The sequence below is a fragment of the Sardina pilchardus genome, chromosome 11 (genome assembly GCF_963854185.1).
Source record: "Sardina pilchardus chromosome 11, fSarPil1.1, whole genome shotgun sequence".
In the NCBI taxonomy this organism is placed as follows: domain Eukaryota; kingdom Metazoa; phylum Chordata; class Actinopteri; order Clupeiformes; family Clupeidae; genus Sardina; species Sardina pilchardus.
Window position 1 is genome coordinate 27,979,314 of NC_085004.1, and position 18,153 is coordinate 27,997,466.

Sequence of the window (18,153 nt, forward strand, 5' to 3'; positions counted from 1 at the left end):
TGGGGTCAACCGCAACTGCTCTGCTGGCTGTTTACTTTTATAAGCCTCTGAGCTACTGGTTTCCTTCGAACACTATACAAGAGTTAAATGGGCGCAGTAAAGAGGAATATGACTTCTTGGTCTAAAAATAGTGTGTATACACACACTCACACATATTTCACTGTTCAGATGTACTCGAACACTACATAATCTTGCAGTTTTGCAACCCGTCATGGAATGACAAACAGACGCCCTAAGACATAATTTCATAACAGACAGTGTTGTCATAACCTATGCTTAACTAAGATTTAAACTAACTTCATACCATAAATGTGGCCATGACATAAGCATTTGTGAATTTGAGGTATCAGTCACTCTGTCCGGTCCCTCAGTAGAACTCTCTGATACAAAATGGAATGGAAAGAGAAGCTGTGATTTATGTTTAAATGGAATAAAGATTGAGCCGATAAACTCCCGTGCACCGTCTGTTTCACTTACAGTACTGAACGTATTATAAACACAACATCTCAGTCCACAGGCATTCCTCGGGCCATTTCTTTATTCAGACGCAACAAAGAGAAAGGGCAGAGTGCCGAACTGGTCCTCGCTGGTTCCTCTCGGCGCTCTCGGCACGTACAGCAGGCCTGAGTGTGTAAACACAGAGTCCCCGTGCCCTCCAGCTTTGATGAGGCAGGCAGTAAACAAAGGCCATATCAGGCCTCCTCGCCCAGCACCTGCAGAGCACTGGGAGCACAGCAGCTGGTATCAACAACCCTCACCCACACATTCCTCTCTCTGTCTCAGGCAGGCACACACGCACGCACGCACGCACGCACGCACGCACGCACGCACGCACGCACGCACGGGGACGGAGCAGCACAGCACGAGAGAACCCTCTAGAACCAGGCCAGCACATGCAAAATACATGTTCCTCCCGAGGAGGGGATCACATGACTGGGCCGCACCGTGCTGGGCTGAGAGACCGGCACTGAGGCAGTGACCAGCGCTGGCCCTTCTGGGAGACCGGTGGACGGCAGCCCCTCAGGCACACACAGCTGCTCAGAGAGAGGAGAGACACAGGAGGGGCTGAGGAAACCTCATAGCAGCCCAACACAGACACGGTACCAGTTACCGCAGCCCACCATCAGTCTCAGTCAAGAAATGAAGCCAGATATGCTGCTACACACAGACATACAGGTAGACGGTCTGTAAATGGAGTATAAACGCTATACTTTAATTTTAAACAAAAATTGAAGTCATTGAAATGCTTTGAAGCTACTTTGAAATACAAAAAAGAAAGTGCTGAGAGCGCTACTAAGAGTAGTAAAAAAAATGTTGTAGTAAATTCCACACTGGTGCTCTTTTGAGGCCGGGCAAAAATTGAAGTAAGAAAAGTGGGTCAAAGGCACTCAGTTGAAAAAATATAAAGCCTTTAATAGTACATGACAAGGACTAAAAACATACGCCGACGCGTTGTGGCCACATGGCCTTCTTCAGGGCATAAAGCTACTTTGAAATACATCCTTTCTATGTTCATTCATTTCTTCAAGAGTTTAGACTCATAGTGGCCCCAACTAACATGGGCTTAAACATGGGTGAATCAAATTCCATTCGGTGCATATGATTGGAAGATTTTAAAAAGCTCTGGCACCACCTGGTGGCTACACTAAGAACTGCTGTCCAGCCTGTCACAGGGAACCACCCTCACTCACTGACACACCGCTAACTCTGCAGTGGCAGGAGACCTGAGAGGCCAGAGGGTGAGTGGGGCTCAAGTACAGGATTACTACACACACACAGAGAGAGAGAGAGAGAGAGAGAGAGAGAGAGAGAGAGAGAGAGAGAGAGAGAGAGAGAGAGAGAGAGAGAGAGAGAGAGAGAGAGAGAGAGAGATTGTGTGTAGCAAGAGAGGGAGGCCCCCCCAGAATGTTCTCTTACGTAACGAGCTGATCTGATTTCACGCTCAATGGCTCACTCATGTGTCTCTCTCCCGCTCCATCAGTGCCCGAGAGGAGAGCTGCTCAGTCACTTGTCCGCTCGGACATGAGGGTGTCCACCCAACTGCCCCTTCCCGCTCCGCCCTCCCGACCTCTGCTCGGTCATCCCATCACTGCCCCAGACGACGTCACCAACGTCATGCTGAGCAACCACACAGCTATTCCTGTGACCCTCACAAATACACAAATGTCAAAGTGTCATGCATGCAGTGCAGAAATACTAGCCGATTCTATACGCAATGTAGAAGTCATATTATTTCTAAACATAATTAAATGTATAAATGTACATTTTAGGTAGAAAATCTGGTCCACACTGCTGTTCACTACCCAAATCAGGACTGAAGTTGATCCTTGTGTGTTTGTGTGGTGGATTCCTAGAGACACAACACTGCCAAACATTCTCAGGGGTGGTGTTGGGTTTTAAAGGCCACGCTCGTCAGCCAGGGCCATACAGCAGAAAGGACCAGGCCAGCTACTGCTGTACATCATCAGACTGACCTCATTCCTCAACCTGTGGCACGTACATTCACACACACACACACACACACACACACACACACACACACAGCAGTGAGTGGGAAAGGTCAAGTAGTGCAGTAATCACTGGAAGTGTTTGTGTGTGTGAAAAGGAGTTTGTGTGTGAAAAGAAGTTTGTGTGTGTGTGTCCAAGTTGTGTGTGAAAGAAAGAGTGTGTGTGTGTGTCTGCAGTTGGCTTCCGCTGCAGGGCTGCATGGCATTTAGCAGGTCCCTCCAGCAACAATGGGAAGCTTAAGTATTGCAAAACAGCTAATTACGTCTCCGCCTCTGTTGACACGCAACGGCCTCGCAGTGCTGCGCAAGGCCCCCGTCCTGGCACCGCCAACACAGATGGCATCAACAACACACCGCCCAGACACCGCCAGGAGGGGGAGCAGCATACCTTACCACACACACACACACTCAGACTCACACACTCCGAACGAGTCAGACCAGAAACGGAGAGGAAGAGAAGTCAACAAGCCAATGCGGCGGCGGCATCAGGAGTAGGGACCAAAAGTAGGCGGCACCCTGAAATCCTGTGTTTCAGTCACACGGCGTTCCTATTAAAGAGCGAACCATTTTTGGCTGTACGCTTTTTGACCTGACTCACTCCCGTGTGTGTCTATGTAATGTGTGTGTGTGTGTGTGTGTGTGTGTGTGTGTGTGTGTGTGTGTGTGTGTGTGTGTGTGTGTGTATGTGTATGTGTGTGTGTGTGTGTGTATATATACTGTATGTGTATATGTGTGTGTGTGTGTGTGTGTGTGTGTGTGTGTGTGTGTGTGTGTGTGTGTCTATGTATATGTGTGTGTGTGTGTGTGTGTGTGTGTGTGTGTTCTAAAAGCACAGCGTGGACTGCTCCGTTGGTTAATCTGGGTGTGCGGCGGAGCCCCCTGGATGCAGCGCGGGGTCCAGACACGCGTCCACGGCAACGCTGGATTACAGATGCATTAAACAAAGTGCACTCCACAGCTGGCCACCTTACATAACACAGCCAAGCCAAGCAGCGTGGACGCCACAATGTCCCTTACCAGCACTCTCCACTCAGTGTGTGTGTGTGTGTGTGTGTGTGGGAGGGGATGGGGGGGTGTGCGTTTCAGACAGCATAGCTTTTACTGTCGCAGAGTTAAGAGGAAAGGCTTCAGATTAAAACGGCACAAAAGAGCAGCAAAAGCACAAAGGCAAGGGGAAGAGGAGAGCGCAATGCAACACACACACACACAGAACACACACAACACACACAACACACACAACACACACAACACACACAACACACACAACACACACAACACACACAACACACACAACACACACAACACACACACACACACACGCCTGCTGCGTGACTGGCACGCATTACTTGCGCAGGTCAACAGGGCAGGTGTGGTCAGGACGGGCTTACCCACTGCTCATTAGGTCTAAAAACACACCGGAGCTCAGCTGACCTGCGCTACTGTAGAGCCACGGCCAGTTCTACTCAGGCACAGGGGCCGCTGCAAATAGCACACAACTAATCTCTCTCTCTCTCTCTCTATCTCTCTCTATCTCCCTTTCTCTCCCTCCCTCTCTCTCTCCCTCCCTCCCTTTCTCTCTCTCTATCTCTCACTCTCACTCTCTCTCTTTCCCTTTCTCTCGTTCGGTCACTGTTGCAGGCTGAATGGCAGGTGGACGGTCGGTCGGTCGGCTGGCTGGCTGGCTGGCTGGTCGGTTGATTGACAGACGGCGTGCCTTTTGCTGCCAGCTTACCTGTTTGTCTGCATGCATGTGTGTCTGGGCCTGCGTCTGGAAGGCAGACGGCGCAGAGATAAACGTTCTGCTTTATCACGGCCGACACGCGCCTCTACGCACACACACTGCCATGAAGACGCACACAAAGATTAGACACACAAAGACACACACACACACACACACAAAACACACAAAGATACGCTTCACACATACACTCTTCCTCTCTGAGCGCAAGGCCACACAAACACACACACACACACGCAACCGCCCCGGAAACGAGCCGCACGCGCTCAGGATCGACCTCACCAGCCCACTCCCGACATCCTTCCTGTGAGCGGCACGTCTGCACCCGTGATCCTCTCTGCTCTCGCAGGCCCGGCCAGGCCTCCACACCAGTGTGTGTGTGTGTGTGTGTGTGTGTGTGTGTGTGTGTGTGTGTGTGTGCTCTCACAGGCCTGGCCAGGCCTCCATACCACCTTTTGTTCATGTGTAGTGCAGGCCTACTCAACTTCCACCCCCCCAGTCTGCCTCACGAGACAGGAGCTCTACAGCGTGGCGGCAGGAAGCTCTGCGTTCAAGAGTGGGAAGGAAAGTCAGCGCGCGTGTGTGCATGTGTGTGTGTGTGTGTGCGTGTGTGTGTGAGTGTTGGAAAAGCGGTTTGAATCAACGGCCAAACCGGACCACAACTTGCGCTCTGACTGGCGAGCTATGTGCGTGCGGTGAGCACGACAAGCACGTACGGTAACATGTGGAGCGTGAGACTGTCCACCGTGAGAGAGGCCGACACAGCAGCAGACATGACAACCTTCACGTCTTTCCCAGAGATCAAAGAGACACTCGATAACTAGAGATGCACGATAGTGAGGCCTACTGCTACTAGCCGAGTAAACCACACTAATGCATGCAAGTGAGTTCACTGGCGCTGATTGGTACGACAGCTTAGGTGAACCTCTGGTGCTGACTGGTAAAACCACAGCCACTCATCTGGTAGGCAATGAGAGGGTTTGCAAACGAAAGCTTTGCAAAGCATATGGGGCAACCTGGGCGCGTTCATTTGTTTGACGAGAGCATGAACCAGACGCGGCGGCAGTGAGGAAGTCTGATGTGCCGGCATGCAAAGTCAGGTAGCTCTGTGGTTCTCACTGCTGCTAAGAGAAGCTGTGGTCAGACAGACGCAGGACATGACAAGCTCACTGGGGAATAGGCCATCACCACCAAAACTATTACGACAAAACACACACAGGATGTCTCAAAGATAGATGCTGAAGTTGACACGCTGAGGTAAAGACTGCTGGTTAAAGGCGGCTAGGTGTCTAGATGGTCTCTAGACGGTGAGTGTCACACATCAAGAGTTTAAGGACAGGGTCCCGTTCCCCCGACTCATCTCAAAACATTCTGGGGAAAACAGAAAGGATGATAGAGAAGATGAGAGAGGACAAGAAAAAGAGGAAGAGAGAAGGATGTGGAGGGAAGAGGGACCTCAACCGACACTGAGAGGGTTTGGTGTTGGTGTTTGGACTGGAGTGTGTTAAAACAAGTGCAGCCAAAGAGCAGAGTGTGTCTGAGGTCAGGGATTACTCAACTGGGCAGCAACTGACCCCACCAACTTAGCACCTCACTACTTCAAAGCACCCCTCTCGCTCGTTTTATCTTAGACACACACACACACACACACACACACACACACACACACACACACACACACACACACACACACACACACACACACAAATCATAGTCCCAAAAGCTCCTTGGTAAAGAAAGCCACGATCACTTCACCTACCCTTCATTAGACTGCAGCTATATTCATACCAGGACACATTCAGAACAGGCTGCAGGCAGTGGCACAACAACCACACTGTGTATGGAGAGCAAGGAACAACATGGAGCTCTGTGCTGCAAGATTGGTGCATTTTGCTGCCTTAGACAAATACAGTGCCATGCATCAAGATTACAAACACTGTCCACATAATGTTATAAATCAGAACTAGGTATATGCCTCCATATGTTGTGCGTCATTTTTTCTAACAATGGGACATCGTATTTAATCACAAAAGTGGTTTCAACATCACCTTGACCTAACACTATTTGTGATGAAGCATCACTTCTCCTGCAGACCCAGCTAGGTCACTGTGGAGGTTACGTTATACAGTGTCCTGCCAATGGATATGAAGAATGGTTAGCATGCTCTCTCTTTTATGAAGGAAGTCTAGGACACACACACACACACACGCACACACTGACTGGAAAATTATAGTTCATCACTTCACCTTTTTGGGATTAAAGATCATTTAGCCGGCAATGCTTCAACAACATGGCTCAATACATGGAAGCAATGCCTCACTTTGTGGAAGGTTATTTTCAACTTTAAACACATAAATTAATTCAGAGTGGATAGAATTTCTTTAAAAAAAAAAAAAAAAAAAAGGTGTCTACTACCTCTTCCTGCTCATTGCCAATGCCAAGAGGCTGCAGGGGGCCAGTGCTTCTAATCACACTACACTACACTTCTGGCTGCAGTGGGCCAGTGCTTCTGCTCACACTACAGTACACTTCTGGCTGGACACACTAAGCTCATTTAGTACACTACATGAACAGAGCAGATTTGGTGCGCTGCACCTGAGTGTGCATGTGTGCTTACGCCTGCGACGTGTGTCCTTGTTAGTTACAGATCAGGATGCTGCACAGCATTCATACTAGGTGTGTGTGTGTGTGTGTGTGTGTGTGTGTGTGTGTGGTTGGTGATGGTAAAGTATGTATCCTGGCGCAGTGTCTGCATTCTGGGTTTGAGTCCAGCCCTCGGCGTAGCGTAGTGTGGTGTGGTGTTGTGTTGTGGGGATTGTCAGGTGGGGGGGCGGTGTGGTGTGGTGTTGTGTTGTGGGGATTGTCAGGTGGGGGGGGGGGAAGAGCTCATGTGGTGTGGTGTTGTGTTGTGGGGATTGTCAGGTGGGGGGCGGGGGAAGAGCTCACAACAAGCGGTCTGATATGACGTGCTCTAATCCAATTAAAGAGCCATTCTGCTCCTTACAAGGGCAAACGCAGGCGGCTGCTGCTGCTGCTGCTGCTGCAGCACTCCAGCCTGCACGGCCAGTTCAGCGTGCACTGCCCTGCACTGGCCACCGCGCTCAGCTTACCCTGCCTCTCTTCCACCCTCCACCCATTCACAATTCACCCATTTATTTATTTATTCATGTATCCATTTATTTATTAATTTATTCATTCATTCATTCATTAGGCCATCCACACTGGTGTCCATCCATCCATCCATCCATCCCTCCATCCATCCCTCCATCCCTCCATCCATCCCTCCATCCATGCATTTCACTGCCACTCCCACACAACCTTGTTTTCCCCTCCATGCTACCGATGCGTGGAGCGGTGCTGTGCAGGAATGCTTGTTAGACTCTCTCACACACGCACATAGGCGCTCCTTTTCTCTCTACAATGTGACTCTTTGGTTGCCTTTTTTTTTACAGGTCATGCTACACTTCCTCTTCTGGCCGTAAGGGGCTATTTTAAGACGTGAAAGCACAAGTGCGAGGGCTTCAGAGCAGAGCGTGCAGGAGGACGGGGGGGGTGCACAACGCCAGCGACAGAGAGAACATGGAAGCCCCCAGTGAAGATGAGTGAGGACACGGCACACATCCTCTCCTCAGCCTCTCTTTCTTTTTCTCTCTCTCTCTCTCTCGCTGTCTTTCTCTCTCTCCCTTCCTCCTCCGAGCGGGGCCGAGGCGGGGCTCTATAAAAAGCTGGCCGTTCCCTGCAGCGGTGGCCTGCGTCCCTCCTCTCTTTCTCCTTCCCTCTCTCTCTCTCTCTCTCTCTCTCTCTCTCTCTCTCTTTCTCCCTCTCTCTCTTTCCTTCTTTCTTCCAGAGCAGGGACAGAGTGGGCACACGGATGCAGCCGAGTGGCCAAGTGCCCCGAGGGAGCAGCGATGACACTGGGGCAGCCGCGCGCGTCACCACCAGGGTCAACGCTGACTCACCCGACGTACGCACGCAGCCCATAACCCCCACCCCCCCCCCCTCCTCCTCCTCCTTTCCCGAAGTCGAGCAGCCCGCAGCCGCAGCAGCCCCCGTTGACATCAGCATCTTGCGTGCGACCAGCGAGACCGGAGAGAAGGCAGCGCATTACGCACGCCCATGACTTCCACAAAAACAACACCACACACACACACACACACCACACAGCCACCCACACCACACAGCCACCGCAACAACGCCGCCACGCGCAATCACTCTGACAGATGCGCGGGACCTAATCACGTGTTAAATACAACAGCGGAGGCGGCCGCGGCGTTAGTCTGCTTGTTAACATAATGTGCGACGGCTTAATTAAGCAAGCCGTGTCGGGCACAGTGCAATCGATACGACCTAATGAAGTAATCGTTCTCCGCGCTCAATTCAGATGAGATATTAAGATGGTGGTTGCACAAGCGCGGCGAGGCCTGGAACCAAATGTAAAAATCAGGGATGCCGATGGAACAAATCGCTTCATGTCTGAACACATCTGGAGGACAAACAGGGGGGGGGGGGAGAAAAAAATAGAAAAACATTCCAGACATTCTGAAAACAGGGGCGTGATGAGAAAGATGAGAGGGAGAGACACTGTCATTATATGGTGGAGCCCTAACATGCTCTCCTCCACTCTCTTCGCATGGCTCACCGCAGGGTGACCTTGCCCAAAGACACGCATCATGCTAGCTTAAGGCCCGCGCTAAAGAGTTCATCTCCACGCTGCAGCCTTGGCCCCTAGTAACTTTCTCTGGGTTCACTTGAGTTCTGCCTTTAGGTTTTACGAGCGGGGCTAACTGCAAACATGACTGGACGGTGAGCACACACATACATAAGACAAACACAAACACTCAGAGACAGACAGACACACACACACAAAACATTTGCCATCTTACATTCTTGGCTCAACATGGCCCAAGCCTTCCTGCTCTGTTGTAAATAATACAACGGATTAGATTATCTGCACTTAACACTGCAGCATGGCTTTTACACACCAAATAACAAGCTGCCCTTTCAGTCTTGCCTCACAGACTGAGCGCAACCATAAATAAACAGCTTCAGCATTAGAACACTCCGCAGCATGTGCAAGGGTCCCCGATTAGAAATCATTAAAGCCACACACACCAACCATTCTATTCTTAAAAAGAGTCATCCGCATGGCGTTTTTTTTCTTCTGATGTCAAGATGTTGTGCTTGCAATGCTGACCGTACCTCTACGATCCGCACTGAAAACCTGCCCAACCACACGTGTGCTTTCTGTTCTTTCACCTCCTTGCCACTTCCTGCTTCGCACTCTCCTCAGCTCAGTCACTGTCGGGGAGCTGGTTGAGTACAATATCTGTTGTTATCAGCACTTCTGAATACAGGCGCACTCCAACGGGCTGAATCAACACAGGTGATCACTACAGCCACGCTGCCATTACATTCTCATTGCCATTTGAATTAGATTCATGGTCAACGTGACACTGTAGGGTAAACAACGGCAATCATCGATCATTTGTTTCCGGTTCTCGACAGATTTCAAATTGAATAGGGCCATTTTGGATTTCTTGACCAAAACTAAAACCCCATAATACTACACACCAGTGTTTCAAGCACATGCTTGCTTTGGAGGTGGGAAATTAGATGATGTCACCACATGAAAGCACATGGATTTCAATTTAGCATCAGCATAATTTCTTGTAGACCAATATCACGGCTACGCTATAGCCGATCATGGTGCCACTGGCTGCTTCCTTCCATCTGACATTTCAGTCCACACTCATCCCAATGTCTCTGCTGACTCGGGCTGCTTTCCACACCTCAGGGCTGTGTGTGCTGGTGGAACGCAGACAGGAAGTGACAGCGACCGAGCCCTGTGAACATGACGCTAACATTAGCGTTAGCATTAGCTGTTAGCAGCGCCAGGTCTGGCTGCCCTGCTGAATCATGCTCGGCAGGCATATACTCCCTCTTTCAGCTCTCAGCCGCAGCGGCAGCAGCCTTCATGTGCCACGGCTTCGTCCACATCAAAGCTCAGAGGGGGACAGACAGCCTCTTCATGTCCCTCATGACACAGAAAATACCCCCCATACTTTGCCACAGACCGGCTGTCGGGCATTTTTTTTTTTTTTACAATTCACGCCAGAGTGTGAAATAACAAAACAAGTGGACAGAGACAAATTGTTCTGTTATTCATTTTGCCATGTGTTTCATATTCTAACTGCGCAAGTGGTAATCGGAATGACAAAACCAAAACCCCAAATCCAATTCCTTCTGCACTAGCACCATTTTTGGCAGAACGAGCACATCTGTGGAGGATGTGAGTGTGGAGTTAGTGATGCTGAATTGTCATGTTACCATGAGCCGGGGGTTTGGCCAGCAGGAGTCCTGCTCACCCACTGGTGCCCCGGCCCAGCCGCCTGTCAGGACGTTCCACCGAGCTGGACAGCATCTGGGAGTATGGTGGGCATGGGCACCATCAACAGCTTCCCCTCATCCTCCCTCATCCTCCCTCACTCTCTCTCTCTCTCTCTCTCTCTCTCTCTCTCCAAGCATCACTCTCTCCATCCTTCTCTCTTTCTCCCTCCTTCTCTCTCTTCTTCACACACATATTATCTCCCTTTCTCTTTCATTTCCTTCCTCCTGCCATCTCTCTCTCCCCTCTCCTGCTTCGCTCGGTACAGTGTAGCCTCTCTCTCTCTCTCTCTCTCTCTCTCTCTGTCCATCCTTCCTTCCTTCTTTCCTTCCTGAATGCATTACGCAGGGAGGACACTTGAGGCCCTTGAGTCCCCCTTGCCCCATTATTCCTGAGAGCTGTCATCTTGTAGCCCTCACAGAAGTAGAGAGCACATCACTGCGCCGCTGGCCCCACTGCCTCTCGCATGAGCACACAGCACAGTGCAGCGCACGTCCGCCCGGAGTCTTCCTCTCCTCTCCTCTCCTCTCCTCTCCCTTTCACTCTGCTCCTCTCCTCTCCCTTTTCCTTTCCTCTCCTCTCCTCTCCCTTTTCTTTTCCTTTCCTCTCCTCTCCTTCTCCTTCTCCTTCTCCTCTCCTCACCTCTCCTCTCCTCTCCCTTTCACTCTGCTCCTCTCCCCCATCCTCCTCCTGCAGCTGAACCGTGCAACATACAGCCTTTGTTAAATGATTCAGATTTATTACGACACAGCCCAAAATATGGCCATTTTTAAGAATAAAATATGGCCATGTTTCAGGGTAAAAAATATGGTCATGTTTTAGGGGTTTTGGTCAGGAGTGAGAGCAGATTCTAACAAACACTCATCACAAAACACAAGAACAATGCTAATATTAACTGCAGTGGTCTGTATTGATAATAAATAGATAGATAGTACAGATAAAATAATTATGGGATTATCCAATTAATAGACTTAGCCGTATATATTTTGACATGATGAGAAAGCATGAATGTTGCAAACTATGCCATGCAAATATCCCATGCAAGGGCTTAAAGACACACGGTAGCTGCCCTCCAATCCACAGCTACACTCGTGCTTTCAACTGCAAAGACGGAGAGGCATCACACGGGTCACGTCTGACTGCAGCTGGAAGACTGGCCACGCGTCTGACATGGCCTGGAGCGAGCGCCGAGCGGGCAGAGGGCCGCGGAGACGAGCGTCTCGGCTAATCAGCGTCGGTCCAGCATCCTCACCCGCGCAGCGCAGCGCGGGCTCCTCGTAAACACCACCTAAGAGCAGCGAGCGTTTCTATTCCGGGACGGCCAGTCACTCCCAATTACAATTCACGCAGAGGGACAAGGAGAGGCATGCCAGCCAGGGCCACTCTCGGCAGGGCTGGGCCCTGAGCTTCTCCAGGAGCTCCGAAGCAGCGGCGCTACCTTCAACAACCAGGCCCAGGCGGGACGGCCTGCCCCAGGAACCACTGCGTGGCCGAGGGCAGCTCCCATGCATCGCAGCAGGTACATCAAGGCAGCACCGGCCTGCCAGTAAAGGTCACTCCTCTGCACACAAGCCAGAGGGCATCAGAAATAGCCTGCAAACTACTCAGGCTTTTCTATGAACCCAATGACTTGGGGTGGGGGGGGGGGGCGTGTTTGGGTTGTGTGCATATCAAGCAAGCATGACGGAACAAATGTGCCAGGTATGGGTTCACCTGTCTCTGACATACACACCTTGGTGATGGAGTTCTCCCCTTCTGAAAGTGCATGTTAAACATCGGTGATTGTATTACACCAGAGCGAAATTGGAACTGCGATGCCAAGTAGTCAGTTTAATTTAGGACGCTCCCTGCACCCCAGGGCACACGGCTGCTGCTGTTGTCAAAACGATGATCGAGATTTAGGTTTAAGGCCTGCACGGACAGGTGCTGCACTTAGCCTTACCTTTATTTTGGGTGAGCGAGTGCCTGCCCTGCACACAACAGACACGCAACAATGATGACGGAGACCTGGGCTAGCACACAGCCAATGCTGCTGAGACACCCGACTAAACCCCGCGCTTGCTGGAAAGCCAGTCGTCACTCGTCAGACAGACATGTTGAGATAAAGATAAGTCTGTGCAGACCTAATTACACACATGATTACAGACCGTTTCATACCTCCCAACCAACATCTGTGACATGGGAGAGAGAGAGCATGCAGAGCTGGTTTACATGGCTGTTGGCTTGCATTCCTGTCATCCTCGCCCCCACCCACCCACCTCTCTTGCTCCTCCGCACACACACACACACACACACACACAGTTTGAAACATTGAAAATGTGAAATCTGAAGCACATGTGAACAGGAATTTGAAACATTACGCCATCTCTTCCACATTTTTTGAGGAATGCACAAAAGCATACAGGGCAGAGAGATGTAGAGGAGCACAATATGAAGGTTAAGTCCATATCCCAGATTCAAAATTCTATTAATATTCTGGATGAAATGCATATCCATGCAGAACAGGGGTACCTCCGACCGGAACAAATTAGTAACATTGAAAGACACAATGAATATGTGTGCTATGCTGGACTAGCATCAACACTCAATAATAATAATAATAAAAAAGGAAATAAAAAAGGATTCAGAACCATCCTAATTAAATTCTTGAACTGTCCATTATGAAAACAATAACATGCATATAGTTAATGAGAAAGAATAGGCTAACCCTATTAAAGGACTGCTTACAAATTTCAACAATGTTGAAGAACACTGACATTTCATTGGTGCCCAAGCAGAACAAGGTCACATATCTTAGGTATCCAAATAATCCTCAACATAACACCTATTGTCACCCAATGCAAATGATTCAGGGTCATTTTAAAACTGTGACAGACCGTGTTGTGGTGTACTAGGGAGGCTCAAACAATAACGCATAGGCCTAGCACACAAGTTATTCCAAACCTCTGTAAAAGCCTGACACCTAGTAATTTGTCACTGCAGACTGTTTTGCATAATAAATCATGCGTAACAATGAGATGAAATAGGACTACCAAGGAGCAGATACCACCGGGTTAATTATAGAAGAGACCTCTCCAGCCTCATCAAGACTGCTTTACCAGTGAGCAGGTTTCAGGTAAAGAGGGTAACCTGACATTTCTGAAGCATCTCAGAATCATACTGGCCGTAGAAGGGTGAAAATGAAACCGACACTTAAACAAGCCATTGAGCGTTTAGCCAAACTGCAATTTCGTTGACATAGCGTCAGCATATTTCCACCACTTCTGCAGAAGTTCTCAACCATGGAGTCGCTCAACTACACCTCGGGAATAAACAAAAAAGGTTGACGTCGCAAAATAAATATCAAAACACATTATGTCTGTTGGGTTTAATGCAGTTATCTGCAATGTACTCATTTCGAAAGAATTATAATCAGATTGGGAAAGAAATAAGTAAAGGGGGCCTGCCTGGAGCGTTACGCATGAAATGCACCTTGCAACAACCACAACTTAGCCTAGCTCTGGTCCTTGCTAGCCGCCAAGGACTGCCTTGGAGATGGGCTGTTGTTGCCATGCACAAAAAATATGCATATCAAAGCCAAAACGACGTTTTCAGTTGTTTATCTTTACCATAATCAAATGCTGACTATAAGCGACGAAATTGCTAATTGACGTAGTATAAATGAAAGCATCGCACAGTAGTCAGTTTGAAGTTCGAAGTGATGAGACAAGTGAGAAATCCGGATATCTCTGCTGGCTGGGAGTCGCGTGACGTTTGTCCGTAGACAAACCAACGTTTAGCTGATTATGTTTTGTTTGTTTACGGCTATAAATAAATTCATCACACAAGCTACGCAGCCACACCCAGGGAAAATCCAATAATGTATGAGACTACTCACCCCATTAACCAATCCATAATGGTCGAGAGGATGAATCCAACGAAAGCTGGAGGCGTCCCCTTCTATTTATTCGGGTACCCCCAACTCCCGCTTTTAATCCTCCTCCGTTCGGATAGGTTTTGGTCGCCTTCAAGCTCTGATGATGTTAAACGTTTTTGAAAATCTCTGAAATAAAGGTCTGTAATTAAAAAGAGCATGAACGATTAGAAGCTAACAGCGGGACCGGTGGTGCAGCTCCTCTAACAACCGTTCCTCGGAAGGACAGCATTGACTTTGAGATTAGCTCAAACGAAGGGTTGCAACTCACTGTGTCTAACCCGATAGCCTAGACTGCGAAGCCTGGACGCTCTGATTTGTCCAGGCAAGCGGTTGTTCAAAAATGGAATCAAAAGGCACCCAGTCAACTGCTAGCACAACTGAGCTATCGGTCATGAACCCTTGGAGAGGTTGTTCAGCTGCTAACGCTACCGCTGCTGTGATCAAGCTCTGGCACATACAGGAAATCCGGAAGTAAACACTGGTTCGCCCCTCTCCCGAAATCGCCATGAAGACCCGGAAGTCCTAGCTGCTCATTCATTTCACTCATGGGGTTTTATAATATAATAGTCTGACATTCCCTTATGACTAGTATGAACAGTACAGTTGTTTGACGTACAGTATTACGATAGGTATTTGAAATAGGTGAGTTTGCCTTGTACATATCCGAAATGTCAAATTATAGACACAATTGCTCAGTTGTCAATTGTCCAAAAGAACTACAACTCCCTTACTTTAGGAAAATGTATGACGCACGCGAATACGCAGCAGTGAAGCGCACCAGTCACAGTGGCGCTGTTGTTTTCATCAATTGTGAGAGCCTATATGGTCAAAATAAATATAGGCCTATCTATTCAACGTATAGGATTTGGTATTATGTAGGCTAGTACCATTTTAGACAGTCGTATTCAGTTGTTTTTGGTGACCATCTTCTGTTGGCTAGACCTACATAATTAAAAAGGAGCGACATCTCGTTGACGTCTTGCACCTCTGAATAACAGTAGCCTCATCATCATAATATTATCATATCATCATCATTACATCGTGAGCCTGCAAGGCAATGGCCGCTCAGTCGACTTGTCTTCTATCAGCAATGCGTCATACATTAGCCTAAAAAGCTTTAATAAGTAGGCCTAGAAAATAATCAGTGTAACATGTAACATTAACAACTTGACTTGTGTTGTCATATTTGACACCATGTTGCCAATCAAGTTGTTTTCAAGAATGAAACATAATTATTTTCCAGGATAGGCTATTTTGATGTGATATCAATTAAGTTAATATTTCTCTGAACCCTCTATGAACCAGCAAATATCCATATCCTTATGACTCTTTTACAGGATACACATCATTATATCATCACATGGCCAACCCAAAAGAAGATTTGTTATACAGTATACATATATAGCCTATTGTAACTTGTATTCCTCCTGTATAGTCCATGTTTTACCACAGCATTACACTAGAGGGCGCTGTCTATCTCTGTTTGAGATGAGAGTACCTTTTCTCTCACCAAACACTTTGAGAATGAACCATTTTGGAATGCAGTTAGATTATGGATTATTTTCTACATGCGAGATCTAAAGCTATATCTGATATATCTGATATGTATCTGTATACATCCATGTCTTAATAGCATGGCCCAGCCTAGAGTAACAAGGCTGTCATCAGGAGAAGGTGGAGAGGAATCAGAGGCCTACCGTGCTTTCGATGGACAAAAATAGGCTATGGCCTGATGCTGGCAGTTGCATCTACATGGGGACATATTGTCCCTCACTTGGCCTCTGCAGTGAAGCGGTTTGTTTATGGATAGGCAAGGTCATTCCTTTGGAGCCTTCCTGCCACTGATACAGAGCCTCTGATCGATATGAAGCCATCAGCACCCGCAGTTCTCAGCACTCAGCAACAACCCACTCATTCACCACGATGACCTCACTGCGGAGCGGGGATAGATTTCCAGCGCTCATTCACACCGCTTCCGCAGGTTTGCTCGGTGCATTTCCAACGACCACAGTCTTTCGCTCGTTATCAATGGGGGAATTCAACACAGAGAAAAACGCAGAGCAATGCCAGCACAAAATCTAAAGAGATCTAGAGATCCCGAAGAGCAAAGCATGCACTGCAGTCTATTTTCAAGTGACGACGAATCCAGTCGTCCAACGATTTCAACAGTTTTTTTCTTTAATTATTTATAGCCTATGAATTTAGATATTTTTCTTGGACTGATTTGCTGGTGATGAAGGAGGATAAGTGGAACAAATGAGAAGGAAGAATATAGGCTCTGCCAAGGGATTATCGCCTCATCAATAAATAATTACTGGTTTATGCATGTTTCCAAAAAGGGACATTAACAAGTGTCATCTTGCATTACTCTCATAAATAAGAAATGTGATGTCGAGGACGTCACTTAAACTTTTATTGCCAATGGGTAGAAAATAGATTGTGAAATCATAGCCTCGTGACTTTGGCCATACACTCCAAACACAGGACTCTTCTTCTAAGGAGGCATGGTGACGGACTGCATTTAGCACCGGGACTGTTTTGTCCTACGGTAAAACGGAACTGGCACTCTGCTTGTATCCCCGTCTGTTTTACTGGGCATCTGACATTTTTGTTGTTGGCCAGCCTTGAGGTGGCTACTCTGCAATATATATGACCTTGCTGATGCTGTTGCAATATTAGACCTATTTGGGTCAGCCCCTGTTAGCACTGGCCAGCTTCTGATAGTAAGAATGTCAAAGCACTGAATGCCCTGGAAAAGTACTGTAATGCACCGTTCAATTAGAGTGCAACTTTATTTAGTGCAGCAACATTTAGCTTGTTGTGATGGATACAGCTATACAAAATATACAAACGTAAATACACATTGGGGAAAAGCAACCTACTGAAGCAGTAGACTAGCCCTTACACATGTCTGGTGCCATTCTATACAAATTCCACCATTCAGACTTGACTGTGATTTAAAATGATGTTTTGTTGAGACATACCGTTACAGCACTATTTAAAATATGCAAGTGATATGCAAAACTGAGCCACATGATTTTTAATCGCATTTGAAAAGTACATCTACTATTAATTGCTGGGTTCATGTGATAATTAACCTCTGTAATGGCCAGTCGACCTATGATTTTGGCTGTATGATTAAACCATATAGCCTTTGCAGTTCATAGCACCATCCAGAAGGTGTGACACAGGTCAGTGAGTGCAGCATTGTTTCTGAGATGTTGTTTCAGGTGCAAGTGACCCCTGAGTGTCCTCCCGCAGCCATGTGTTCCATAGCTGCAGATGTGCTGTTATTGGATAGGAGCAAACAGACCTCTTCCATAAGATACACGATATCCCAGTCAGGACCAAAATCTGATTGTTAGCGGAGCAAGCGTCAGCAAGTCATCCTCACTTGTCAGCTCTCTCTCTCTCTCTCTCTCTCTCTCTCTCTCTCTCTCTCTCTCTCTCTCTCTCTCTCTCTCTCACTCACTCACTCACTCTCTCACTGACTCTCTTTTTCATTATCCAAACTGCTTCACAACTTGTATGTGGGCAGACCTAAACAGTGTTGTCAATAAGATAAGCAAAAATTAAATTACACCAAAACATGTGATTACATTTACAC

The 18,153-nt window shown here is 48.0% G+C and overlaps 1 protein-coding gene across 2 annotated transcripts in view; it reads right to left on the reverse strand.

The window, feature by feature from the left end:
* Nucleotides 1-16,258, reverse strand: part of LOC134095619 (MOB kinase activator 2-like) — a 44,353-nt gene extending 28,095 nt beyond the window's left edge. The window contains exons 1-2 of one of the 2 annotated variants that reach the window (XM_062549250.1): nt 16,244-16,258; nt 14,508-14,685 (exon numbers count right to left, since the gene is read on the reverse strand). In XM_062549250.1, coding sequence (XP_062405234.1) covers nt 14,508-14,524 — 17 coding nt within the window. In that variant the 5' untranslated portion in view covers nt 14,525-14,685; nt 16,244-16,258. Of the gene's footprint in view, nt 1-14,507; nt 14,686-14,814; nt 15,046-16,243 lie in introns of those variants that run through there. The other variant, XM_062549249.1, reaches the window with a different exon arrangement.
* Between the last annotated feature and the right edge of the window lie 1,895 nt (nt 16,259-18,153).